The sequence below is a fragment of the Manacus vitellinus genome, unplaced genomic scaffold, assembly GCF_001715985.3.
Source record: "Manacus vitellinus isolate BGI_N305 unplaced genomic scaffold, ASM171598v3 scaffold_2_pilon, whole genome shotgun sequence".
NCBI lineage: Eukaryota > Metazoa > Chordata > Aves > Passeriformes > Pipridae > Manacus > Manacus vitellinus.
Window position 1 is genome coordinate 4,496,985 of NW_021940208.1, and position 27,259 is coordinate 4,524,243.

At 38.4% G+C, this 27,259-nt stretch overlaps 1 protein-coding gene across 1 annotated transcript; it reads right to left on the reverse strand.

Annotated features, from left to right (window-relative positions):
- Positions 1-42: 42 nt before the first annotated feature.
- RAB38 (RAB38, member RAS oncogene family) lies at positions 43-17,208 on the reverse strand. Its single transcript, XM_008928327.4, has 3 exons — positions 16,989-17,208; positions 9,205-9,485; positions 43-229 (listed from the first exon to the last, which is right to left on the reverse strand). The coding sequence occupies exons 1-3, from the start codon at positions 17,191-17,193 to the stop codon at positions 77-79; spliced, it is 639 nt and encodes a 212-aa protein (XP_008926575.1). The 5' UTR covers positions 17,194-17,208; the 3' UTR covers positions 43-76.
- Between the last annotated feature and the right edge of the window lie 10,051 nt (positions 17,209-27,259).

The following is a 27,259-nucleotide window of genomic DNA, read 5'->3' on the forward strand; positions in this document are numbered from 1 at the left end:
GGGCTGCCGGGTATGTTCGATAAAGTATAAATTGTGAATCATAGTTGTTCAGCTTTTGTAATAGTCTGGAAGTCTCTTAGGATTTAAAGCAAGCTGAACAACTGACAATCTTGGAGGAATTCAAGTGTGGTTTTATAATATCTGGTTCAACAGACTGAACTGGATCACTCTCACTAGCAATTATGTGTTTCACCAAGCATCTGGAAGCTTCATTGATGTTTATATTTTCCTGCAAGTGAAAGAGAAAGAGAGGTTGATTAGTCAATATTAATTAAACCATGCTGCATATTTCCTGGGCATAATTAAACTTTTCTGCAGCTAACATCAAAAGTTTACTTTCCTTAATAAACAGCTTTCAAAAATTGACTGTATTAAATAATGCTTACTGGAGTTTTGAAGTTAGTTAAGTTTTATATCTATTATAATTCATATCTCCTTTTAATTGTACACAGAGTTGACTTTAAATTACCTCAATCTCTTGGTGACTGGATTGCTTCAATAAATTAAAAAAACAAATGCCAGAGGGGTGTTGAAGACAGATGCCTGAAGTAAAGCTCCAGAGCGTATATTTCACTGCTTGAATAATAGTTACTCTGATTTTTGATTAATTTACCTATCGGTAATTACAGCCATCAATAACACTTATTTTTTAAAGCCTTTTCCACATTTTCAAGAAGATTTCTGTATACAGTGCTCAAAATGAAAACTGTGATGAACTAGATTCATTGAATAAACAATACAATCTCAAGTTACTCACAAAACAGTAAAACAAGTTCTCTATCATTTCGAGTTCTCCTTTATTTCCTTTTGAGGGTGACTTATCACCAATGCACTGCTTCAGAAGAAATATATCACCACTGGTTACATTTGTGGGAAAGAAATCCTCACTCTAAAGGTTTAAAATCAAAGCTAAAGCACACCTTCTCCTACATATGCATCAACAGCATTTAACTTCTAGCAACCCTCACTCTGTTTGTAGAATAAGTAAAGCTGAAACAGCCCGATCCGTGAGACACAGCCCAGCACAGCACAGAAAATAAGCAATCATATTGTGAAAGGATTTTTTTTATGATAGCCTCCAATATGTTTGGAAAGAAAAGTCAGGCTTTCTGGCTTAAAAAACACACTTCTACTCTAAGAGCAATCTACTGCCAGTAATCTACTGGCATTGATTACTTACTTTATATGACAGGATATGGAAACTTCACTGTAGCTTCAGTCTTCTAGAAAATTGTATCACACCCCCATCCACATACATACATATAGAAATGCATTTGAACACGTATGTATATAACTGTGTAGAGGCACACACAACTCCTGTTCAATAAGTGTAAGGTTTGATTTGCAACCTAAGATTACCTAGGTTTTCAAGCTGAATCATTGAATCATTGAAGAATTTGGGTTGGAAGGTTCCTCTGGACGGCAATCTGGAGCCTGTTGCAGTGAGGCCATAATCTAGAGAAGGGGCATTTATGTGAAGATCGAAAGCTAAAGGAGTGGATTATGTGAAGATGACTTTGTCTAATCCCCTTGAAATCAATGGCAAAGCTTCACAAACTTCATTGACTATCCTTTTGCACCACAGTAGGGAGATGAAATCTGTGGATCTAGCTGAAAATGTAGATTAGTGCCAAGATTTCACAGGTTTCTTGAACTACATAAGTGAACTTAAATATTTTATCTGTAAAGAATATCAGTTGGTTGTAAAACCCCAAATCTTTAGACTAGTTATGAATATAGTAATCCCTAGAAAGTAATATGGAGCTGGGAACTGGCTCTGTACTGAGATGTTAAAATGCTGCTGTATCACATGGTTCTCTTAGACCAGACAAGAAAATTCCTCAAGCATGCACCAAAAGGCTTTTTCAGATCACTGTGAAATTTTAATAGAAAAAAATAGACAATGAAAATATCTCTCAGTACCGCTTAGAAAGCTGAAGCCAAAACAGGATTGCTAAATGAACAAAATGAGAAATGTAAAAATCTTTTGCATTGTGTTTGCCTTTATTAATGGATTGATAAGCATCTCGTTTACCCATGTGCTGCTTCTGTCTTGGAATGGCACACACTTATTCAATAGTCTTAGGGACAATGTGAGATTCTGCCCAAATCGATTAATGTTCAGATGTATCAAAAGAAACCTTCTTTGTCAGAGACTATCATCTTACAGGCATTGGGAAAGGGGAAGGAACCAAGCCCACAAAAGCATAAAATGGGTATAGATGGACATTCCTCAATTTTATGGCTAGCTCCAGCATTTTCCTATGGTTCGGATGACAACTGGTATATGGTACAGATGAGAAGTGACATGTTAAGTTACTAGCTGCAAGGAGCCTATGCTCATGCCAACAAAGCAACTCCTACTGTCCCTGCTTTATTACTTGACTGCTTCCTTTCTGATGCCACTATTGCCTTTTGTTACAACCCTAATCCTATGGTGTCCTAGGTCTGCAGATCAGACATTACTGTATTCGGGCCTGACTAATGGAATATTGATTTCTACACCTCTCCTCCTATAGTGTGTTTTGCAAAAGAAAAATCAATATTCTGCTAGGCAGTGAAGCAGCTGAAAACAGTAGAAGGTGATCTGCTATCCAAACACCAACATCCAGAGACCTGGTGATTTTAGAGAGCATGAGGTGTTGAAAGGCAATCAAGGAGAGGAAAGAGAAAAAGGAGAAGGTGAAAATCCATTCAACAAATACAAAGAAACCAACAATCAGAGTAAGATTGGACAGAGAGGAATACCTACTAAAGGTAGTGAAAGCCTCAATTACGCTTAAAAGATAAAATTATTTTTTAAAAAAAGAAAGAAAATATAGGTGAGACAGCAGAGTAAAATGATGTCTTTCAGTGGGTCCCTATGTTGAAATGCCTTAACTGTCATCTCCCCTGTGGTTTTCATTCTACAAAAGGACACCACAGGAATTGTGATGATTGACGAAGTTCAGGCTTTTTTCTTTCTCCTCTCCTTCTCCTTCTCCCTCTCCCTGTCCCTCTCCCCTCCCCTCCGTTCCCTCGCCTCCCCTCCACTCCCCTCCCCTCCAGGTTATACTGAGAGGCCTACTCTGCCTGCTACTGTGGAGCTACTTCTGAACAGCAAGATGTCCAGGAATTATCAAGCTCTTGACATAGTACTAGATGCACCTGTAGTGCTTGTTATCCAGCCTCCTCTGATGTCACTTGTACCTTCACAGTTCTCCAAACAAAGGGAAAGCTCTGTCTCCCTATATTACTTTAAAGGATGGTATTACTCAGCACTGCATGTTTGATGTGTTTACCTGCCCAGCATCCTTCTGTGATAGGGAAGTGCTGCTAAGGCCATTTATCAAATAGTGAGAAAAGCAGAGCCATGAACAGAGGAAACTTCATGAAACCAGCACACAGAGACTAGCTGGAAAGTGGGAGATGGCATAGTATGAAGTCTTCATATGGTAAGGTAGGAATGCAACAATTTTCTTTCCCAAGGTTCATGGGAGAGGTTTTATTGCAAGACCAAAAATGAAGGATCTTGCCCATATTATGGGTGTCTTTCAGTGTTCTCTTCCCGCTTTTGTGTCTGCTTCTCACATCGACGTCGCTATTTGACATGCTAGCCTTTATAAATCCCTTCCTGAAGGATTTTATAATCTCTGAGGGATTCACAATCTCCCCTTGCCCTGTCCCCTGAGGTGTCTTGCCAATTTCTATGTGCCTCAGCAAGCCTCAGTATCTGAAAGACACTATCACAGTCAGTGATGCAAGAGCTGAGTTGTGAATCCAACCCTAAGTGACTCACCCTGCACCAACCTGACAATGTCTGCCAGAGCAAAGACCTGAACTCAGCTCCTGTGATGATGTCTGAATCTTGAGCTGGTCTTTCTCTTGACCTCATCAAGAAGGAATGCAAAGTGAATATCAGCACATATTACTCTTTATTCTAAATAAAGGGTAAAATTACCAAATAAAAAAAGGCAAAGAAAATAACTGACCAATCTTGGAAAGCCGGAAAGGAACACTGGAAGACACAAAAAAAATTACAGTTTGCCTTGTAGATCGATCTCATGCAAATATATCTTTTCAAAGGGTAGTTTATGGAAAGGATAGCTGGGAAAGAGAGTTGCATTATTTAAAACCTATTTCTATGGGAAATAATTTTGTAGTCTTGCAAGCAACAATCAACTGAAGGGGAAATAAATACATTATCAAACGTTACTCAAAGCAGTACACAAGCTCAGCAAACTTCTTAGCATTCTGTATTGTCTTCCCCTTTATCTGCCATCTCTACTGCAGATGAAGAACTTCAACATTTAGGGTATTCCATTTTAATATATGAAATAAACCCCTGCAGATTAGACTGGCTTTTAGCTCTTTACAGAAGAAAAAAGGCAAGGCCTTTTCTAATTTTGTCTCACTTTCAGATGAAATTTTTCTTTCTTTGCCATGTAGATATCTTAGATTTGGCTGACTGCTTGTTTCCTAGTATAAAGCTTCTCCCTTTTTACATTGGTACTTTCTTCATCTGACTGAATCTGATGTTTCAGTCTTACCTTAAAAGTCAGGGTGAAGAACAACATGTACGCAGGCATAGCTACCTAACCAGGGCACTGGGGAGGTCTGAATCAGCACCACTTAGAGACATGATCTTAGACTACTAGTGGGGTTGGAAAAACTTACTTCCCATAAGTAAACATTTACAAATTGTGAAACATTCAGGTATTAGATGGGAACCTAGTGAGAAGCACATAGCTTCCACATTTTATTTCCATAATACAGTAAAATCTGGGAGTCGACTTTCAAGATGTTTTAACCTGCACTCCCCCGGAGCTAGCAGTCTGAGGGAACAGCTCCACACTCTCCCTTAGCAGAGCACTTGGGAAACCACTATGAACAGAGCCTTATTAAGGTGGTGTGCCATGTTGCCGTGGTTGTATTTCTAGGGAAAAACAACCGTACAAGTTAAAAGCCATTTAGATGCATGAACATGAACTGCTGTGACTGCCGCTCTGAGAACAAGATCATTTCTGTGATTGAATTCTTATGCCTGGTTGAGTATTCTGCAACAAAATTATTTCAGTAAATTATCTTCTGATCTCAACAATTTTGTGATTCTATGAATTTCCAGTTTTGGGACAGCACTAAATAATGTATTTCATGAAAGTGATCCAGAGAGCTTCAGAACAACTCTAATACCCATAGGATAATCTGAATCAACTCATTTTAGTTACAGGAAAGAAACTCTGCAGAAGATTCTGCACAGAGCAACTGAACTGAAAGCTTTTGCCTTAGGTGTCAGCTTAATTTTTTGCTTTATGGCAGAAGCTGAAATATTTTCTAAGACTCTGTGTGGTGATATTGGTTAGATTGTATTTTGAGTGAATTAAAAAAACAATGTAGGAGCCACGCATCCCTAACTGGATCTGGCAGTCTCAAATGGGTTGCTTTGTTTTCAGTTACCAGATCAGCAAAGTAGCTGTAGTGTGTCAGCCTAATTCAAATACATGTCCAAATCTTGTTTTTCTTTATGGAAATCAAAACTACTTATCCTGTTCCTCTGCAAGTCTACTGCATAGCTTGCTTTTTCCATCTTTCATAATAATTGTCCAGTCAGGAGAGCTGAAGAATTTGTGATTTAAACAAGGGTTAGTAGAGCTTGGTTTGTTCACAGAGCTCACTGGTAAGATGAGCAGGATTATTGTCCTCGCTTTGCGAAAGAAAAGGTTGGATCAGAGGAGAGAGTGACTTTCTGAAGACAATGCAGCAGATCAGTGGCAAAGAGGACTTCTGATTGCTAGTCCAGCATTTGGGCCCTATGGGGGCTTGGAACTAGATGATCTTTAAGGTCCCTTCCAACCCCAATCATTCTGATTCTATGATGACACATTGTGGACTGTCTGTCAAACAAAAGCTGGAGAAAGGACATATTTCTGAAAGGATGAAAGATTCTATAACTTCTTGCTAGTCCAAATAGGACATGTCCAAATAGGCCAGAGACTCAGACTGCTCATCAGTCTCCAGGCCATAATGCTCAGCAGACAAGGAACTTGGTATATAGTTTGGTAATGATCTGAAAAGCATAGCTACCATCCTTTCTGGGCAATTTGGATAAAACATGAGTGTCTTTTTGTCTAATTCTGTATTACTGACAGCAGAATTACAGCAGGGAAAAGAGGAAGTCAGGCATAATCACAGCACAGCCATTGCCAGTTGCAAGGCATTTCAAGTTATGTGTGAATTAGGTACTTTCAAGCACATTTAGTTTTGCCTGACTTGTCTGTTCTCTTGCACAAGTTCCATTTTCATTATAAAGTGATAATAAGCTTGCAATTGCTCCTTTTCTAATTCAAGTCAAAGCTCACCTCTTTGAACTAGGAATGGTGGTGAAAACAGTTTAAAGGTTTGGAAACATGAGTGGAGCTCTCAGCTGCTCTGGTCATGTGCTGGATAATTAAATGTGTGACAGGAAGGAGACATTTCCTTCCTTTAAAAGTATGAATGTTTCACAATACTTGTGGTCATGAAATTTATTAAAGAGTTTAATATAAAAGGTTATTTTGTCACTATCTGGGGATGTGCCTTTCAGATCACAATCAGTATAAGTGAAGTAAATATGAATGCATAAAAGAGATCAGGCTCACCATCAGATATGTGGCAGTAGTGTAACTTGTGACTATACTGTGTGGTGTTGTTGCCCAATAAGGCCCTTCTTACATGGTAAACTATTCAAATTCTTCTATCTTTATAGGGAGCAGAAGATTGGAACAGGCTGAGTATTTCCTTCAGATTAATGCAAGAATCAAAACTAATACATGAGAATGCATGAGGTGGCTCAAATGTTTTATATTGGAGTTGTTAACTTGTGAAAAATAGCACTAGGGAATAATAGAGTGATTTCTTTTTCTTTTTCTTTTTTTTTTTGGTGTAATATGGTAACGCTACAGACAAAAATTTAAACCATTGACAGCTTGAAATATGGTAGCATGTTACTTTCTGCAAGGCAGAATGATGTTATTTTTTATAAGGAATCACCTTTGTTTTTCCAAAATGCATAAATCATATTCAGTTTATTCTGAAGGCTATAACGTTTCCAAGTATGTCTCTGGAAAATCTCCAGAGATCTAATTATTCCAGGATACAACAAAGAGAGAGTTATTACTTATCTGAACTGCTAAAACTGCTGGCTGCAGGATGATGACTTCTCTGTCCATGTTACTCTGCTTCCAAACAGTTTCTATTCTCTTTAGCAAACATAGTTAGATATTTATTTTCCCAAGACCCAACTTCAATTATTTAATGTGCCCTAGGCTGAAGGAATACCAGGTATGTATAACATCCAGTATTTTAAAATAGCAGTAATAATAAGTTTTGTTTAGGAAAGAAAGTGGAGGTTTTAGTTCAGAACTTAGACCAAGTGGGGATATTATTCTGATCTAGATTAACCTAAATGATGTGATTCTACCATCTTTACTGGAATTACTCTTTGCGTAATTTTAAAGTCAGGAGACTCCAATTCTGAGTAGAAATCAGGTGTGGGGATTGCAGAATAACAGATCATAACCTCTGGTCTATAGCAGCAGAGAAGAGTCTGATAAGTCATGTGTCCTCAACTCTCACTGCTCCCTTACAATGGACTTTGAAGACCAATCTTGTCATAACTGGCTTTCTTGCTATTCCTGTGTGATTGCACTGGCAATCTGAGGACTGCTTGGGTTTCTGAGTTAAATAAAGTAAGAAGAATCTAGATATTTCCCATGTTTAAAATCGCTCCAAATCTTAATTCTATGTGGCTTAGAGAAACTTTGAAAACTTATCCTCTATTGTGACTTTTTTAAAATTTATATATCCTTTATATGTCCTTTATACTTCCACAGTTCTGCCCCAGTCTGGCTCCATCATCATAGTAAAACCTCTCTGTGAACTTTGAAATTGTTTGTACATTCATTCTCTGTCATGACCTGCAATGACCCTTGGCACAATAAATGCTGTTGTCCCTTTTAAGACGTGGACAAATGTTCACTGGGGACTGATGTATGGAATTCATGGTACAAATTCCTTTCTTATAGGCCAAAGAACAGCGACAAGCTTCATGACTTTGCAATCTTAGCCCAGAGTTCATGCAATGCTTGAGGCAGTCTAGGACAAGCCGTTATTCACCTGCTGTTACTTCTGCTGATTACAAGTGAAACATCTTTTAAATATTAATGCTTAAAGGAGATGTCAAGACTAGAAAAGTAAAATACAAAAATACAAAAATACAAATATACACTCTAAAGATCCTTAAGTAACTTACATAAAGTGCATAAAAGAAATTAAAAAATCAAATGGAGCATTTTGACATTCAGTCTACCAACAATCTACGTCAAACCAGAACCAAACTGCTTTCATTTTAAACATCCAAAAGTTCCAGCTTTCGTAATAGGAGCATACAATCAACATAATATCCGTTGAATTGTTGTGTTCTAATCAATATTTCAAATGCCAGCTCTCCAAATCTTCCATGCACTGAGATTATTTGAGAAATCCCAAACTGATACACAGTACCACTGTACCTTGGGTCTTTATAATCTGAAAGTCCCAGTGCCCTTTGTGATTTTGATCTCAGTTTTCCAGGCACTCAGGAAATCTGTACCAAGGCAAAGAATTGAACTTTGGAGTAGCTCATTCAGCACTTGAACGACTGGTATTTCCTTCCACTCCAGATATGTGATTTTTTTAAAAAGGTTTTTGAGAATGAAGGCTTATAGCAGTAAACATTGTATAAGCACTACAATAGACTGACTTTATTTCTGGAATCTAAGACAATAAAGCTATTGTCTCAAATCAGCATTTCTCAACTAAAGTGATTATATAATTACTTAGAGATAATATTCAATGTTAAAAATTGTAAAAAACATCCTCATATCATTCATAGGACGTAGCTTTTATGCCTTGCCTAAGGTCATCTTTCTCCCCAGGCTATTACACAACAAGTTGTTGACTGGTTACATAGTTTACTGGTGGCATATCATATTAGAGTATCTGTATTTCAGAATGTTGCACATAATTTGCTTTGCAACAAAATGCCTAAAAGAAATAGAAATGTAAAAATTTACAAGTTCAAGTACAAGTTTAATTAATTCCACCAAGAGAAGAGCTTTGCAAGATGTGCATTTAGATCGAATGAACTATTTCAGGAAACTGATTTCTCTGTACTTAGGAATATTTTAAAAGAAATGGAAACATTACCTTGGCCGATGTTTCAAACCAGCCCACGAACCCATTCTCTTTGCAGAACTGATCCATCTTGATGCCGTTGTTCATAAGAACATCTATTCCCTGGTCGCATTTGTTTGCTAATAGGACTGTTGGCACAGGTTTGCCATTTGGAAGAACCAACTTAGAGTCCAAATCCTCTTTCCATTTTGTCACTGCTTCAAACGTTGCAGGTCTTGTAACATCAAAGACAATAAATGCCCCCATGGCCTCTCTGTAATATACCCTGGTCATGTTTCCAAATCTTTCCTGTCCTGTGATGAAGAAATAAGGAGGGAGAAAATTTTAAAAATTAGTGCTTCCAAGTTAGATCAGTATTTCACATAGCAAGTTTTCGAAGAGAACATTAGTGAAGGCAGGACTTCATTTCATAAGTCTCTGGGAAACTACTCCTTGTCTAAATAATAGCAAGTACTATGCTAGACTAATTTGCATGAAAATGCAGGAGAGTATTGCATGAAAAAGGAATTTTCAGGCAAACATCCAAGGAAATTTACTAACTTTATGACAAGCTTGAACTCCAGTGTTAGGTCTTATTAGGCTGCCAGATTTCTTGGTCTGTGGACAGTAGCAAGGGTCTTGGTGTACATCATAGGACTTTAAACAAGAGTCATAAAAAATCTAGGTACCAGATCAGAAACTCCTTGAAACTATGGTATTTTGTGTGAAATATCTAATGCAACTGAACTGATCATGCATAAAGGGGATCCTAGTGCAAGTTATAATAACCAGCAGTAACCAGGCATTAGAGTCCTTACAAATTTAGTGTTATGAGTAAACTAAAACACAGAGGTGAGGAAGGTGAATTTAAAACCTTATAAACATGGAAATTGTTCTAAGAAATAGTACAGCAGTAGCAATATGAAGAACTGTATTGCTCCAGTGAAAAGGTCTGGGAGGAGAAAAAATCTGAAGTTTTATGGTTTTATTTGCTGAATTCAAAGTGTTTTCTGGGAAGTTATTTACAGTGTTTTTTTGAGCTAACAATATATTATCATATACAAACATGGACATTTGTAAATATCTGTAATTTTATATCATTAACAGTATGAAAATTAATACACTTGACATCAGGATGTGGTATGTTGATCAGCTGTGGGTTTGTTAATATATCTGCTGTTTTCATGAGAAATTTGAAAAAAAAAATTGCACAGATTTTTTCTTGAAAATAAAAAATAGAATTTCCACTAGTGTCTACTGCTGAGCTGTGATCCAAAAAAAGAATTATAAACTCCTGAAATGTTTCACAATGATAGCAGTCTTTAAGAAAGGCAACTCTTGTATATGCTTCCATTGCTGGAGAAAAGTGCTATGAAAATAGAAACATTTAATGGAAACCTGTTTCTAACCTTATTTTCTCAATGTGAGTAATTTTGAGTAGGATAGGAAGACAAGAAGTCTGACCTTATGAAGCTTACCTGTGAAGATTTTTTCTGATGGAAATCATGCTGTCAAATGTAAGGCTGGGCTGAGAAGGGGAAAAGTGCCGATTGCTGGGTTTCTAGTCCATGCAGTTTCATTTAATGGAAGTAGCACTGAACCCACTTACAGGGTCAACACCATCAGTTTGTGATGTTTATCTTTGGTTTTAAGCACTGTGGCAGCGAGGAGAAAGTAATTCACATGATACAGAAACCAAAGAGGAAGTCTGTCTTCTCTAAATTCATGTTAGATTTTTTTTACTTTAAACCTACACTGCATCCCATTGATAAAGCAAGATAGAAGTAGATTATTTTTGGGAAGTAAGAGGTCATATTAAAAATTTCTTATGGCTAGGTCTTGTTAAAATGTCTTATGATTCCTATCAATGGGCTAACCAGATGAATGGCTAAGTCATGTGCTATTCAATAATCTCCTTGTTGAGCAATTTTTTTTTCTCATCTGCAAGAAGGTGCCTTCAAACAAAAGTCAAAGTCTGATTAGAAACTTAGAAGTGAGGCAAGCAGCAACATATGCAATTAATTTTTTGAGGGATATTTTATTTCAGTGATAGTTTGTACTTCTCATGCAAAGTTCTTGAGATGCTTGCACTATAGATAATATTAGAGCAGCTAAACCTGGGCCTCACACATATTTACTGGGACACAGATCTCTAGAATAGGTGTCATAGAACATGAACTACATTATTCATTTGCAGCATAAAATCATCCAGCATGAACAAAGTTACTAGAGGAACAAAAGACTCTTGTGATCTTTTGTCCAGTATTGACCTGAATAGTTCTGACAAATTGTAAGACACTGATCTCTCCTCTTGCTTCCAGCTTCTTTTGCAGATACACAGGATTTTTGCTGCATAGAAAATCCACCATGTTTGTAAAATCAGCTTTATGCAGGAGGATAGGGATCACCAATATTCATCATCAATCACTTCAAAGAAAGAATAAGGATGCTGGCTGAATAAAGTTCCTAAACTCTCTTTGAAGTGGTCTTTTTCCTGATCAGGTACAATGAATACAGGAAAGAAAGACAGAAAGACATTAGGCAACTTTGAATGGAAAAGTGGTGGTTTATTAAAAGGAGTTTCATTTTTATGCTATTTGCATAATCACTTTTATTTAACTAACATTGTAGAAAAATGATCTCTAGTATTTGCATTGTGCTTGGAGAGCTAAATAATGTGTCTAAGGATACAGAAGGACTCTTTCTTCCATAGATTCTCCCTTATGTGAACAAAATCCAATATTAACAGATAAGGTTCCTAAAACTTTTTCATTTATCAGAATTACTTACAAAAATAGACACCATTTGATGTATTAAAGATGTCAGAATCTGGTCTCGAGTTTTCAGTTACACAATGGCACTAATTAGGCTAGAAAATAGATTAACCATTAGGTATTCAGTGGTATCTTGCAGGCAGCCTTGAACATGAGAATCTGCTTTATTGTAAGAGGGACTGGGGGAGATGGGCTTTGCTTTTCACTTGAAGGGTCCGAAACTTGTGAAATGTTTGTTTGATCTGGCCCGTTGTACTTTACTGCATCCCTTGCAAGGCCACGGTCATCTGGCATCAAACCCCACAAGTCCAACGGCCTTTGGCCATTGAGATTGTGCTCTGTGTTGGGATTTATCAGTCCTAATTTAAAATAAAAAAAAGTAGCTGGGAGTATCTAAGGTTAGGGTCCCTTTGTAGTCATGAAGTGTCTAATGAAGATGAGATGTCTAATTTTTAAACAGATGAATCCTACCCCACTTTGAAGGGAACCAAGTGAGACCAAGGTGACAAAACAACAAGATTTCTATTAAAGGGAAGAACTTCCTGTCTGAAGGTCAGCTGGTCTGCACATTTATTCTAATCTCAGAAGTATCTCTGCAGCAGGGAAAGGTTGACCGCTTAAAGAAATCAATAGCTGAATTTTCATGGTTTATAAAAATGCACCCCACATAAATTTGTACAGAAATCTACAGTTTTCACTAACCACCATCATCTCTGATAAAGTTATAAAAACTAATGTTAAAGTACTAAAATTCAGATAATTTCCACTATCTTGCCCACAGCATCTGAAATATAGCGTAAGTTAAAAGTTGATTAAAACTGCCTAATGCCAAGTTTTAAAATGGGTTTTACTTCTTTCCACTGTCCCTCATCCTGAGAAACAAATACTTTTGGGAACCACCATGCTTTACCAAGAGCCTCTAGCTAAAACTGAGAAGCTGGAAATTGTGGAGAGAATTTAAACACTTTTTACCTTTCACTTCAGAGCACTTTCAGAATATTCATACTTGAATTCAAATCATGGTCTTTATGGATTGAAACTCAAGCAAGTCCTGAATGCAGAATGCAGAAAAGCAGGCAGTTGGCAGGATCTGGCCCATGGATCCCACTAAAAATCTATAATGAAATAGAACCCTCACAGCAAGGGACTTATTTATGTTTGCAGAACAGCAATTTCAAGGTAACTTAGCCTTGAAATCACCATGACTATCTTATTTATGCATATGTACTGCAATGCTTAGCAGCCACTAAAAACCTGAAATGCTGAGGATGTGCTGTGCCTGGCATTAGTGAACAGTGCTTACTACTTCTGCAGCATAACAATCTTAACAATTTTACAACTGCAGAGACACTTGCCTATATCTGTGCAAAGACTGCTGTTTCCAAAGGTCAAAGTGGCAAGGAAAGGAAGCAAAGCTGTTCTTTCCCCACTGGTATTGTCTCCAAAGCATTGGTCCAAATCCTTATGAGATGAGAACCAGCCTTCTAAAATCAAATCAACATATTTTTGGCAGCAGTGAATAATCCAGCCCACACATACGCAGCAGGACTGGTAACGTGGATATGGAGATGGCTGTGGAAAAGGAGCAGGGAAGGCTCTGATGTGCTGCTCTTCTCCCCACTGTACTAAGAGCTGCTCCCTGCAGTTAATCTGCACCTAAAGCTGGTCCTCAGAGAAATCTCCAGGCTGTGTGGGCACGAAACACAGACAGTAGCATGGAGAGCAGCCTTACTGATACATCCAGATTTGCTGTCTGCAATAGCTGTTTTCTTCAGCAGTGTGACAGCCTGATCTGCAGACCTGTATCCACAGCAGACTTGTGCAAAGTACTATTTAGTTTCTTTTAAAGCTTTCCTTATAACAATCTGTTACAAACTTAGAGGATACTCACACAGAGGCAGCAGAAAAGATAAGGAAACAAAGACAGAAATTGACTGAGGACCAAGATATAAAGTTGTATGACAAAGCAGTAGAGTGATGGCACACTTCAACAGAACACCAAAACTGTTCATTTGGGACATTCAATGAAATAAAATGGAATTGTGGGGAAATTAAAGACAAAGAGAATTTTATCATGTATGTCTCCTCTCACACACAACAGTAAAAATTGAGTCACTTCAAACTTTGGCACCTTACTGAATCAGATATAAATTAATAGATTTTAATGACAGTGTCTTGTTACAGACATCATGGCATCATAACACCATAAACCATGAAGTTTAGTCCAATTATTCCTGCCTAATACCCATAGCTTAAGGAATATATTATGTGTTAAAACCCATGTCTTAATGTAACAATATGTGATGAAAAGCCTACCTTATCCCTGAATTAATTTTTCTAATGCTTAGTTGTCCTTGTTGTTCAGCATTTCTCTCTTATCCAAATAAATGCAGTTTCAGCATTTAACTATTAGATCTTATTATAGTTTTGTTTACCAAATTAAAAATACAAAAAAATATATTACAGATACAAGAAATACATTTAATTATGAAATTAAATGGCACCAGATGGATGAACCAAATTTGCTTTTTCTTCTTGTGCATGATAAGGGTAAACCAGGGTAAACTGCTTGGTCCTACCATGGCTGGAATAAGTCATTCCTCCAATGAAGTAAGTATGTATGTAAATCCTACTAATAATGTATATAAGCTTAACACTGTTTTTACTCAAAACACTTCTGAGAAAATTATTTCTAGATTGTTAAAACAATTTACTACCCACTGATCCGCAGTGTGAAATGCAAGGAAGAGTACACATAGGCTTGGTACTAAGTTCACTGGTTGTATAATGGAGGGGGAAAGAAGATATAAGAGCTAAGATGGTACCTGATATCTCTATATACATACATGTATAAATACATATTTATATAAAAATACTGATTTGAAATATTATTGATATATTGGCAGAATTTGCTTCAGTCCAAGATGCCCTGAATGCTAAGCCAACATCTTTCAGCTTGGTCAGAGGCCCAAAATTTATTTCTTTATGCCCAAAGCTAAACATGACCTAATAACAGAGATTCTACCAAAAGATAGAGGATGTTCTGAGGCCACAGATTTTATTTTCCTTGTTCTTGTCATTGAATATTTGTGTTTTGCAAATGGTGATACATGACTAGCCACAACCAGGAAAAAACCACTTCCATTCTGTTCATATTTCCAACCAGTTTTACTTCTCTTTCATTTTAAAACCACTTCTTTTCTCATCAGCCAGATGCCTTATTTGTGATAACTTCTATGCCTCCACCACAATGATCTGAATTCAGTGTATTGCTTACAGAACTTACTTTCTATGTACAGCCAGCAGCAGCTAAAGCTCTGTACACAAAAGTCATTAAAACTGAGACAGTAACTCTTTTTATTACTGATCACTGTCTTGACCTTCACAGTGATGCTTTGAATTGGGCAATTCATATGAAATTTAGTACGATGCTGTAATTCTCTCTGTCATGTGTGATAACTCAGAAAGCATGCTAGTCATTCAGTACTACAACTAGGTGTAATTGCTTCTGCAGCCTGACTGAAAGCTACATCATATGATCCGCCAGCACATGATTAGTAGTGTAATAAATCTCTGAAACAAGGCATGCAAAATACATTCTTTAAGTCCCTCATGCATTCAGAATTTATTGTTAAATGCTTTTTCTCATGCAGAAAAGTTTTACTGGCAGTGTATGTGTTTGTTGTTATAATCAGTCACAAGTGAGTAATAAAAATGTTTTCCCCATTATTCCAACTTTTAATAAAGAAAACTGAGCATATATGTATTTAACATCATAAAACCCCAAGATTATAATGATGTGTAAAAAAGCTGAGTTTATACATGTTTTGCATAAAGCAGTGTTGTTGCATAAGTTTTAGTACCTTGGTGCCAAATTCAGAGCTCAGACATGAGACAGCTAAGTGCAGAAGAAAGGCACACCCTCCTCTGATAAGAATGTCAAGAATTTTCTCATTTCACCAGTTTTACTCGGTACTGTTCCAGACTAGATCACTGAACCCACAACTCAGGCCACAGGCTGGCACAGCTGCCTAACAGCAGTTCACCTTTATTTCCTACTTAATGAAAGTAACTTCTTAATTTAATCGAGTTTTTAAATGCCCTCCTTTACCCTGTAATCTATTGTGTTATAGCTCTACTTGGATTCCTATATTCACTGAATGAAAAATGATTACTTACAGCATGTGAAATATACTATTAAGATAAACTTATTTTGTGGACTGAAACAAAAATTGTTAATTTCCAAGAAGGGGTTGTTGAAAAAAAAGTTGTGGGTTTAATTTGAAGCCAAATATAAAAGCTCTGAAGCACTGACAGCAACAATGTCAGATTATGTGTGTTTTAATTATGTAAGCATGCAGGCATAGCTGGACTTCTTTACTTTTTTTCTCCTTGCACAGGGTAAACTATGTTTTTTTTCTTGATGTTGGAATAAGGATAATTAAACATGATAATTATATTTTTAACAACGAAGATTATTGCCAAATAGAAACACTTCTCTTTTCAAAGCACATTAAGACTTATTTTCACTGGGCTGAAGGGAGGGAAGGTAAGAGGTAGAGGAAGGACAGGAAGGAGGAAAGTATTTTGATAAAGTAACTCAGTGATACCTTTTCTTTATTTTTTAAAATATAAAAATCCTTTTAATCTTTTTACTGAATCCCTCATCTATTCCACTTGTTACTCTCTCTCCTGTCACAGAGTTCTATTAGTCTAAGGAGACAAATCTGAACATCGGCAGCTACAGGGAAATAACTGAGGCACTTGGAGAAAGGTGCCTTGTCCCTGCATTTGTCCAAGGGCTTGGGACAAAAATCAGACATCAGAGATTCCACTCTGACACCCCTTGTTTGGAGACTGCTGGCTTTAGAGAAACTTCAAAATGTCAATCTGTCCTTAAAGTTTTCTGTCCTCAATCTGCTCTCCCTCACTTCATAGCCACTAGTGGTTTCCAACTTTTAGATTAGTACAAATGAATTTGGGTCTATATTTTGTATTGGTTTTGGATGGGCTATGGGGCAAAAGGTTCTCCTCTGTACTCACCCGCAATATCCCAGAGCTGGAGCCGTACCACAGTTTCAGCATCCCAGTTCAGCACCTTCAAAGCAAAGTCCACCCCGATGGTGGCCCGGTAGTGGGGGGAGAAGTTCTGGTGGACATAACGTTTGATGATGCTGGTTTTGCCCACTCCCAGGTCCCCGATCACCAGCAGCTTGTAGAGGTGCTCCTTCTGGTTGTGCTTCTGCATCTTTCCTGTGGCTGCGGCTGCTCCCTGCAAACTGATTGCATGCTCTGCCTGAGGAATCCTGCCAGCCTGAGGGGAAGAGAGGGAGTGAGGAACTGGGGAGGGAAGGAAGGAGAGCAAGGTAGGTGGAGGCTCTCTCCCTTTCTATGAAAGCAGGATCACCAAGTCCAGCAGGCAGCCCTTCTGGGAGATGAAGAAAGGACAGACTGGGGAAAGGAAGTCTCCCAGAAAGTTTGTGCATATATGTGTAAAGGTCAGCACGAGGTGTGTCTGGGATTAGTCTGGCTGCTAAAGACTTTGCAGGAAAATTCATGCAACAGTCCTGTTCTCTGTTTCGATCCTTGTTGGAAGGACAGTATTTCTCTTGTGCACTAGTTTTACACACGTTTAAGTCACTGCCTTGTGGATAATTTATCACCCTATGCTTGTTTCCAGACGTCTTTAAGATGCCAGTCACTGCAAAACAAACCAGAAATCTCCCTTCAGAAGTTTCGTCTTGCCATCAAAGTGCAAAAATTAAACCAGTGTGTCTTTAACTTTAGATGTGATTTGGTTCTAACTCCACATAAATCTGTGTGAATGCAGTTACACCACTAGAAGTGGTGGTTATAGCAATATACAGCATCTTTACTTGTTTCCATACTAGGAGGGCTGTATGAATTTAATTATAGCAGATACATATTTCTAAATTTCATTACCATAATTGTGATTGCCTGTTTATAACTATAAGCATGATCCAATCTGAATGTAGCACATAGCCACACAGCTTATGTTTTTGGGTTTTTTTTCATACAACTGGACTCTAAAATGCAAAAAATCCAGGTTTATCCCATGACTCCGATAATCAGAAGTTATGAAAGCGTAACAGCATTAGAGCATATGAATGCCAGAGTCTCAACAGTCTTCTGTTTTCCAAAACAAGTGATCTCAAACTTGCAAACAGTCGAACTCATTTGAGTAAATCATTCCACCGACATGATTGTCCCTGTATTTTAAATGAAGAACACAGTGAATTCTACCTAGGCAGCCTAGTGGAGACCCCTACCCACTGCCTAGAATGTTTGATTCTTTTAACAACTTTGATAGCAGAACACCCAGACTTTTAATATTGTGTGCAACTCATCAATGAATGATTTTTACATTTATTGATGATCTTGATAACATGAAAAAAACATTTTACACTTACTGAAATATTGTTTGACGGAGTACTTATCCAAATGTGCACTGAAATGGCATTAAAATTTTGTCATCTATCCAAGAGCTGGATTTTAGTAGAAAAAGAATTCAGAACACTCATATTATGCAATCTTTTATAATCAGTCCTTAAACTCAAACTTTAACGTTTGTATATATGTATATATATATATATATGTACAAACACACAAAATGGAAATAGGTACTTTGAGGAGAAAAATGTCTTATTTTCTTGAAACTTTTTATTTTTAATAAGATAATTTTTTTCTCAATAAGATAAATTGTCTTTCCAAAAACAAGCTGTCATTTTTATCCTGTTTGGAGAGACAATTTTAAAGGGCTTAGCCTTTTTTTTTTATGGACATCATAAAAGACTACAATTTGAGAAGCAAATCAGTTCGATCAGTTAGTATCTTTGCATGATTCAAGCTTACTATTGTTACTACTGGTAGCATGTGGTCCATGAATTCTTACCTTCACAGCACCACTGTTTCCTGAGAGGATGCAACACTCAAGCACTGCTAAGAGTTCACCATTCCCCTCTAAAGTTTTTCCATTTTAGTGCTTAAACAAAGAACAAGCTGAGAGGGTTTAGCAATTTAGGAAATTATGAAATTGGTGTTTTGGATAAGGTTTAAATTACATCTGATCTTTTATCCTTTTTTGATGATGCCTAATGCTCAGAGAACAGTGTGGGGAAGGTCACTGAAAGTGGGTATTAGGTAACTGGGGGTCTTAGGCTATTAGTAAGTGTAGTTAGAGATTGGCCTACACCCAGAAGCATGAGGCTTTACCTCTCTTCCAAAGTTTTTGTTAGCATTAGCTATAATAGCTCTGGATAATCGTGTTACTTGTTTAAGTCTCCAATTCTTCTTTGAGCGTGGCTAAATTCTTGGCCCCAGCAGCATCCTGGTACAATGAGCTCCTCATAGGCTTAATCAAGGTCACCCTGGGTTGGCAGTAGAGCTACCAGTGAGATGTTCAGTGAGGTGTTCAGAGCAGGAGAGTTCATTGCAGTTAGAGGGATGATTTGCTGAGCTATAGTATGGACTGAAACATCCTACTGAGTGAAAGCTGTACCCAGATCTCCTAACTCCACAGTAAGTTGGCTTTTATAGACACTGTCTGCTGAAATGCTCCCAAAGTGGGAGGAGGCTCTCAGCCCTGCCTTGCTCCACCTTTTTGGAGCTATGTGTCTGTACTGGTTTGCCTTCTCTGTCATCTGAAGGCACCGGAGTAGGGAGGTGTGGATGTGTTACTGCAGCACCATCATGGGACAAGGTAGATAATTTGGGCTGGTTACGACTTACGTGATCACTGCAAGACTTGTTTGGCGATGCCAGCTGATCCCTTCATGAACACAACCAGGTTACTGCAACCCAATGATCTCCTGCATGCAGAGGTGTCTTAGCTGAGACCATACTTAAGAATAGCTAAGATAAACCATAAAAGCTTGCACTTGTCATCCACAGGTAAGTAGTTAGCAGGGCTCAGCTGATTCCAAGCAACTTGTTAGGCTGGGAGAACCAGATGTTGTCTCCAAGCCCCTTATTCTACTGCTTCAGGTCCTTCAACTATATCTAGGTAATAAGAGCATGTAAGCATGGCACCAATTTGTTTGATATTTTTATGTTTATGTTTCGCTTGTCTATATTTTTTCTGCTAGGCATACATTTTAAACTTTATTAAATAATTGTAAAAAATAATTGAAATTCCACGTGACATTATGTATATCTATGTTGTTTTATTTTTGTATTTCCTGCGTATCCACTATACTATTTGCCACAATAGTGTCATCTAATGCTCTGCTATCTCCATTTTAATGCCTATACTAATATTAATAGACACTATTAACATTCTATTTTAATTGGCAGGAATTGATACAAACTCTACACATCTCAATTGTAAATAATAACATTAAAAACATTACATCAAATTAAGGCATTACAGACTTTGCTGGCCTCTGTAAAAAAGTGAAACTCATTTTACAGTGATAATTGTCAAGAATTCCTCACTATTTCTCTGTCATTTGTAGAGATCTTTTTCTCTGAGATAAGTGATAAAATTGAAGATATAATTACATTGACGGGAATCCAGGACAGCATAACTGCATCCTGGATTTTATCACTCCTCTTTATGTGGCATATACCACAAAAAAGAATGTCAACCCTGAACACCAGAGTTGTTATCAACATACCTTTAAAAAACGACATTGTTGTCTGAGATATTGAAACTACAAGGCAATAGTTTTTGTCAAAGGAAACACATTCAGATATATGTACTCAAAAGATTACCATCTAATTACCTAAGGTTTTCTCATCACAGCTATTGTTGTTATACCTGGTAGCTTTGCATGTTTTCAAGGGACTGGCCTACACCATCATATTGATCTTACTTAATATGATATAAATGACACCATAATCCAGAGACATGCTAATACACATCTCTCTGTGTGTATGCATATATATATATACATAAAAACCAATATGATAGATTAGAAGATTATTTTATGTCCTACTTTAAAAAAAAATACAAAACATTGACATTCTACACAGAGGTTTTTGCCAGACTTCTGCATTAATCTTGGGGTACGGAATAAATACTAAATTGTTAGCTACACAGAAGACTGCTAATCTTTTATTAATATATTTTCTTCCTCATTTCAGTCATAGCATATTCAATGACTTCATTATGGGAATGGTCAATCATGACAAGAATAATCTCTCACAGAGAAAGAGGTTGTTTTAACAAAATGATATGTTTTCCTCAATTTTATTTTTAGACCAGAATAATTAATTTGGATTTTCCCTTCTTCCATTCCAGTGATTTTTGTGATTAAGACATTCAGTTAAAAATTACTATTGACTCCTCAAGCATATCCATCATGGAATGGTTATTGACTTAGCAAACATAGCTAGAGCTCTCCTTTGATTAAATTATGAGCTTCTTAACTTATAATTAACTCAGCAGAAAATACACTTTATCAGGAAAAATCTCTCAAAGAATATCTAAACAAATGTTTATGCAACCAGTAGAAGTACCAGGCAGCTTTTATAGTCAGAGGGCATATTACTATTCTAAAATTATTTATAACTCCTACACTCAATTATTCTCACTCTTTAAAGTTCAGTCTACACCCTGGCTGAATTCACTCTATCAATAACATAACAATATGGATTTAATGTGATGTTCAAGTGTTATCTCTTGGGAATTATGCTGCAACTGTCCTATAAAACAAAGTCTGGATGGCAGGAATAGCCCATGGCACTGTCCACTTTGTCTCAGGAACTACACTTCTTGAAAACCTCTAAAACCTTACACTTACAGCCCATATCATAGAATCATAGAATTGTTTGGGTTGGAAGGGTGCCTTGAAAATCATCTAGTTCCAACCCACCTGCCCTGGGTAGGGACACCTTCCACTAGACTGGCTTGCTTAGAGCCCCATCAAACCTAGCCTTAAACAGTTCCAGGGATGGGGCATCCACAGCTTCCCTGGGTGACCTGTTCCAGTGCCTCACCACCCCCACAGTAAAGAATATTTCCTAATATCTAATCTAAACCTGCTCTCTTTCAGTTTGAATCTGTTCCCCCTTGTCCTGTCAACTACGTGCTCTTGCTAATAGTCTTGCCCCATCGAAAGCTCATGTCCAACCTTTCACATACCAGAACCCCCAGGTCCTTCCTGGCAGGACTGTTCTCAGATCAGTTCATGCCCCAGCTTGTATGGATACTGGGGGCTGCCCCAACACAGGTGCAGCACTTGGTCTTGTTAAACTGCATGAGATTCCCATGTGCCCACTTCTCAAGCCTGTCTAGGTCCCTTGGGATGGCACCTCATCCTTTAAGAATGTGTCAACAGTCTTAAACAAGCATGGGTTACTGGCTGAGGGTGCAATTTTGCCCTTATGGCAATGGATCTGTTTCTAGAGATCTCATGAGGCCAGTCCTCAGGAAAAGATAGGGCTCAGGACAGAGAGAAAGGGATTACACAGGAAAAGAGATTCCAAATGTTAACAGCCCATGTATGCATGAATTGCTGTATTAAAAGAGTAAGAGTTCGTGGCTCTCTCACAATTACAAACTCTCAGTCTGACAAGGGGACCCAGCTTGGCTATTTACTGCACATTCCAGCATACCTTCCATACCCATCAGCCCTGCATGAGCACAGGCAGTGCTCAGATGCAAATACACGATTCTAGTCCATCAGACTCAAAAATTAATAATAATTTGATGTAATTCCCTCTCTCAAGGATGATTTTTTTTATACAGATCCACAGAGCCTTATAAAATGCAGGCTAAGGTTTATCCTTTGGAGCCTGCAGAAAAATCTTAGATGGGTTGCACTGCATTTTACACCAAGCGTATTTGAGCAGTCACCTGGGAATACATGAACACACTGCAACTTGAAAAGCAATAAGGGGAAGGACCAGAATGTCTGCCAAGGGTAAAATCTAATAACAGCAGGTCAGTAATACTCTGGAAACAGTAAAATGGCTTATCCCTGAGGCCAGGCAGCAGTGAAAGCATCATACAGCACAGATTTAGTCTGAAATGTGCCGGTTCCAAAGGAACATAGTTGTATCTCAGATTCACTCACTGAGGCTGCAGATGGAAGCAACACACCCATTGCAGGAATGTTACTATGGAGCTACCAACAAAAGCCTGGACCATACTGACAGGGAAGCAGTTTTAAGTGTCTTCAGGTACTGAAAATTATTTGTATTATGAAAATCAAATAGTTACAGTAGGCATGTCTAGGTTAAGGCAGAATGTTACTGATAATCAGTATTATGCCCCTCTCATAAGGGTCCATATGAAACCCTCATAGCAGGAGCTTAGAGAACAGTCTACCCTCTCCTCCACAGGGAAAATTTCCTTTAAGAGCAGGGCTGAATCACATCGTGATTCAAAACTGAAACTTTTGTCCAATTCATATAGATTTAAGCCTGATTCTTGAAGACTATCAATCTTTAATGGTGCTCACCCAGAACAACCAAGTTCTTGTACAGGAACATTTGTAAGAATAAATCCTAAATTAACATGCATTGCCTTAAATCATTTCCCTTGAAACTGCAAATTTAAACCATGGAACAAAACAACACAAGATGCTACCTTTACCGGATAAAAGTTCATCAGCAGTATAATTTGTTAGTTGTATTCATTGTAATTTAAAATATCACAAAACCACTGAGGTGGGAAACTACTTCTGGAGATAACTGAGTCCAACATGCTCCTCACCCAGCTGAACTGTCCCAGCTCTCATGGCCTCTCCTTGATGTTCCAAGCCCTTAATTATCTTTGTATTCCTTTACTTGACTCAGTTCTCCATATTTCTTGTACCAGGAAGCCCAGCATTGGACACAGCACTTCAGCCATATCTCATCAGTGCTAATCAGAGATGAAAGATCACCTCCCTCAACCTCTTGGGGACACTCTGCCTAACAGTTCAGGAGAATGTTTGCCTTCTTTGTTATAAAGCTCAGGTTCAGCTTCCACCATGACCCCCAGGCCCTTTTCTGCAAAGGTCTTTTCAGCTGGCTGGCCCCCAATGTGCACTGATGCTTGGGGTTATTCCTCTCCAGCTACAAGATTTGACTCTTTCCCTTGCAGAACTTTGTGAGAGTCATCTCTGCAAAGTTCTCTAACCTGTCAAAGTCCCTCTGAATGGCAGTCCACACATCTGGTGTAGCAGTCACTTTGTATCATCTGCAAACTTGCTGAGGGTGCAGCCTGTCCCCTTGTCTAGGTTATTAATGAAGATGTTGTACAGTGTTGGATCCAGTATTGATCCCAGGGGAACTACTCTAGTCACTGGCCTCTAGCTAGGCTTTGTACAGCTGATCCCAACCCTTTGAGCCTGGTAGTTAAGATAGTTTTCAACCCACCTCACTCCTGATTCATTTAGCCCATACTTTGTCAGCTTGTGTATTAAGTTATGGGAGAAAGTGTCAAAAGCCTTGCACATCATCTTGGGATCCAGGTAATGGTTACCAGACTGTAGTTCCTGGACTCTCCTTCTTTTCCTTCTTGAAGATAACAGTAATATTTGCTTTCTTCAGTCCTCAGGAAACTCTCCTGCTCACCATGACCTCCCACAAATAATCCAGAGTGGTCTCACAATGACATCAGTCAGCTCCCTTGGCATTTATGGCAGCATCTCTGCAGGCTAAGACAGTGAGTTTATATCCATCCCCAGTCATCTGTCCCTGCTTCCATCTCTTTTACATTCCTTTTTTATGTTTGAGTTTCGTCAGGAGCATCTTGTTCATCCATGCAGGCCTCCTGCTGCCTTTGCTCAATTTCCTATGTGTTGAGATGAACCATTCTTGAGCTTGGAGGGAGTGATTCTTAAAAATCAATCAACTCTTCTTGACCCCTCTTCTGTCTAGGGCCTCTCAGAGGATTTTTACATGCAGATCTCTGAACAGGCTGAAGCTGCTCTTCTGAAATCAAGGCTTGCAACCCTGATTTTTGCCTCTTTCCCTCTTCTCAGGATTCTGAACTCCACCTGTCACAGTTGTCAGCCAAAGCTGCCCCCAGTTTTCACATGCCTGAATAGTACTCCCATGTTTGTAAGCATATGTTCCAGCACAGCATCTTCCCTCATCAGCTTCTGATTTATGTGTGCCAGGAAGTTGTCATCAATGCACTCCAGAAACCTCCCAAGTTGCTTGTCCCTTGATGTGCTGTCCCTGCAGCAGATAAACAGGATGACTGAAGTCCCCCACAAAGACCTGAAGCTTCTTCCAGATGTGTGGGGATGTTCTTAACATGTAAGAATATTTCTAATACCAATGAAAACAAAGACATTCAGGAATAGAATCAGTTTAAAGAACAGGTCTGTCTAAGTTATTTTGGTCATAATGGATGAGGAGCCCACCATCTCCTTGCAGCACAGGTTCACATTCCTTTTCTCTTACTTAGAGCAACTTTCTGAGCTTTCACCACTCTCAGCAACCTTCATGCAGACTCCTTGTGATACCAAGAAAAGACCTATTCTTGCTATCCTCTGAGGGCTGCTGTACCTGCTGTGTTTTGCCCTTTTGATCACTTTCCCCTCATCTTCCAGGTTCTCCTTTTGCTGCTTCTCCTTCCAGAGTTCTCCCATTGCCCACCATCCTCACTCATAGTCCAGTGAAGGAACAAGTACTTTGGGAAATCGTTTGTCCCCAGAAAAGCAGTGAAGAGGCCCCTTTTCTTCCTGATGCCCAGAGACAAGATTTTGAAAAGGAAGTAAGACACAATAAAAGTGCTTAATAAAGACAGTGCTGGGCTTGGGTTTCTTCCACATTTTATTGCTTGTTATTCAGCCTGCTATCAGACTAGTGCTTCAGGACTCAACAAGAAAGGCTCCTGCACGCTGAATGCTGCTGCGATCCTGGATGGTGGCCAGGCCTGGTCCTGGAAGCCTTATCTCAACAGGCAAGAAAAACAAAAAATAGAGATAAGAGGGATAAGTAACACTAGTGAATCTCAGTCTATCAGGTGAAGGGTTTCCAGATTGTGATGTTTGTCAGTGTTCTCAGCTGTAAGAAAAGAGAGAAAAAAGTCCTTTCTATTTGTGTATATATACATACACACAATATATTCCATCTATATATATAAAAGGAATGTCAGGGCATGTTACCAAGCAGCTGAAACTTTTCAATCAAATCTTCCCTTTTTGTATCTTTTTTATAAACACATTACAGAACAAGAAAAAAAATCCTTAAGTATTCAGAAATACCAGGACTGTTTAGCTTGTTTCACATTTTTTGATCACTTTTGTCTTGGTTTTAGTACCCTTTTCAAACAAGCAAAAAAATCCCTAACCTATTCTGGAAGACATTTCAGCAGTGAGACAGCTGCCCTTTCAACTGGGAACCAGCCCCCCCAGCTATGATATTTTACCTGATCCATAACCCAAACAAGAGGGCCATCACCTGTCCTAGTAGAGCCAGCATTTGTATCTTTGTGAAAGTGGAATTGCATAGAAGGGTGTAAACAAATCAGAAGGTAAACAAGAGCTTTGCCATATGTGATTGTTCCTGGGTTCAGAACACCACACAAATTAACACTGAGGAAGGGAACTGTACTTGGAGACCTGCAGTTGAACTCTTAAGCCAGAGATTTTGTAGTAATTAACATTGCTTCTCTCTAGCACCAGCACAGCAAAACTCAATGAAACACCTCTAGGAGGGGAAAGTAATTCTATTTTAAAACATATAACACTAACACCCACCTTCTTAAAAGTGCCATGCTTTATGTTAAAATATCCTGCTTACCTATACCCACGTTTTCTTGCAGCAATGGAAAGAAAAGGGGATGCCAGCTATCGAGCCTCCATTATCTCCTCATCCCCAGGTTAGCCTTCAGGTGCTGGTTTTGGATGAGTCTTGTACTGCTTCATATCTGAAAACAGTCATGATTTTGCCTCTCCATTCTGTTCCACTTCCATGAAGCATTAGGTTTTGTTTATTAAAGTATCTAGTCTTTTTACATGGAAGCTGTTGAAAAGGATTTGTCCTTTTCTTCTTACCATCACCTCTTATTATCATAGGTAGGTGATCTGTCCTTTTATTTTTTTATTTATTTATTTTTTGATCAATGACTCTATGTCCAGGTGGAGGCTGATGATGAGTGGTGTCCCTCAAGGCTCTGTCTTGGGCCCAAGTGTTCTTCAGTATCTTCATCAATGACAGACAGTGGGATCAAGTGCACCCTCAGCAAGTTTGCAGATGACACGAAGCTGAGTGGTGCAGTTGACACAATAGAAGGAAGGGATGCCATCCAGAGGGACCTGGTCAAACTTTAGTAGTGGGCCCACAAGGACCCCATGAAGGGGTAAGGTGCTGCACCTGTGTCAGGGCGATCAGAGACTTGAGTACAGACT

Bases quoted from the DNA above. Each gene is read 5' to 3' on its own strand.
- RAB38 (XM_008928327.4), bottom strand. From the start codon at position 17,193: ATGCAGAAGCACAACCAGAAGGAGCACCTCTACAAGCTGCTGGTGATC. The intron at 9,486-16,988 runs GTGAGTACAGAG...TCTTCATCACAG, and splicing joins CCAGCTCTGGGATATTGCGG to GACAGGAAAGATTTGGAAAC. The intron at 230-9,204 runs GTAATGTTTCCA...TTTCACTTGCAG, and splicing joins GGTTTGAAACATCGGCCAAG to GAAAATATAAACATCAATGA.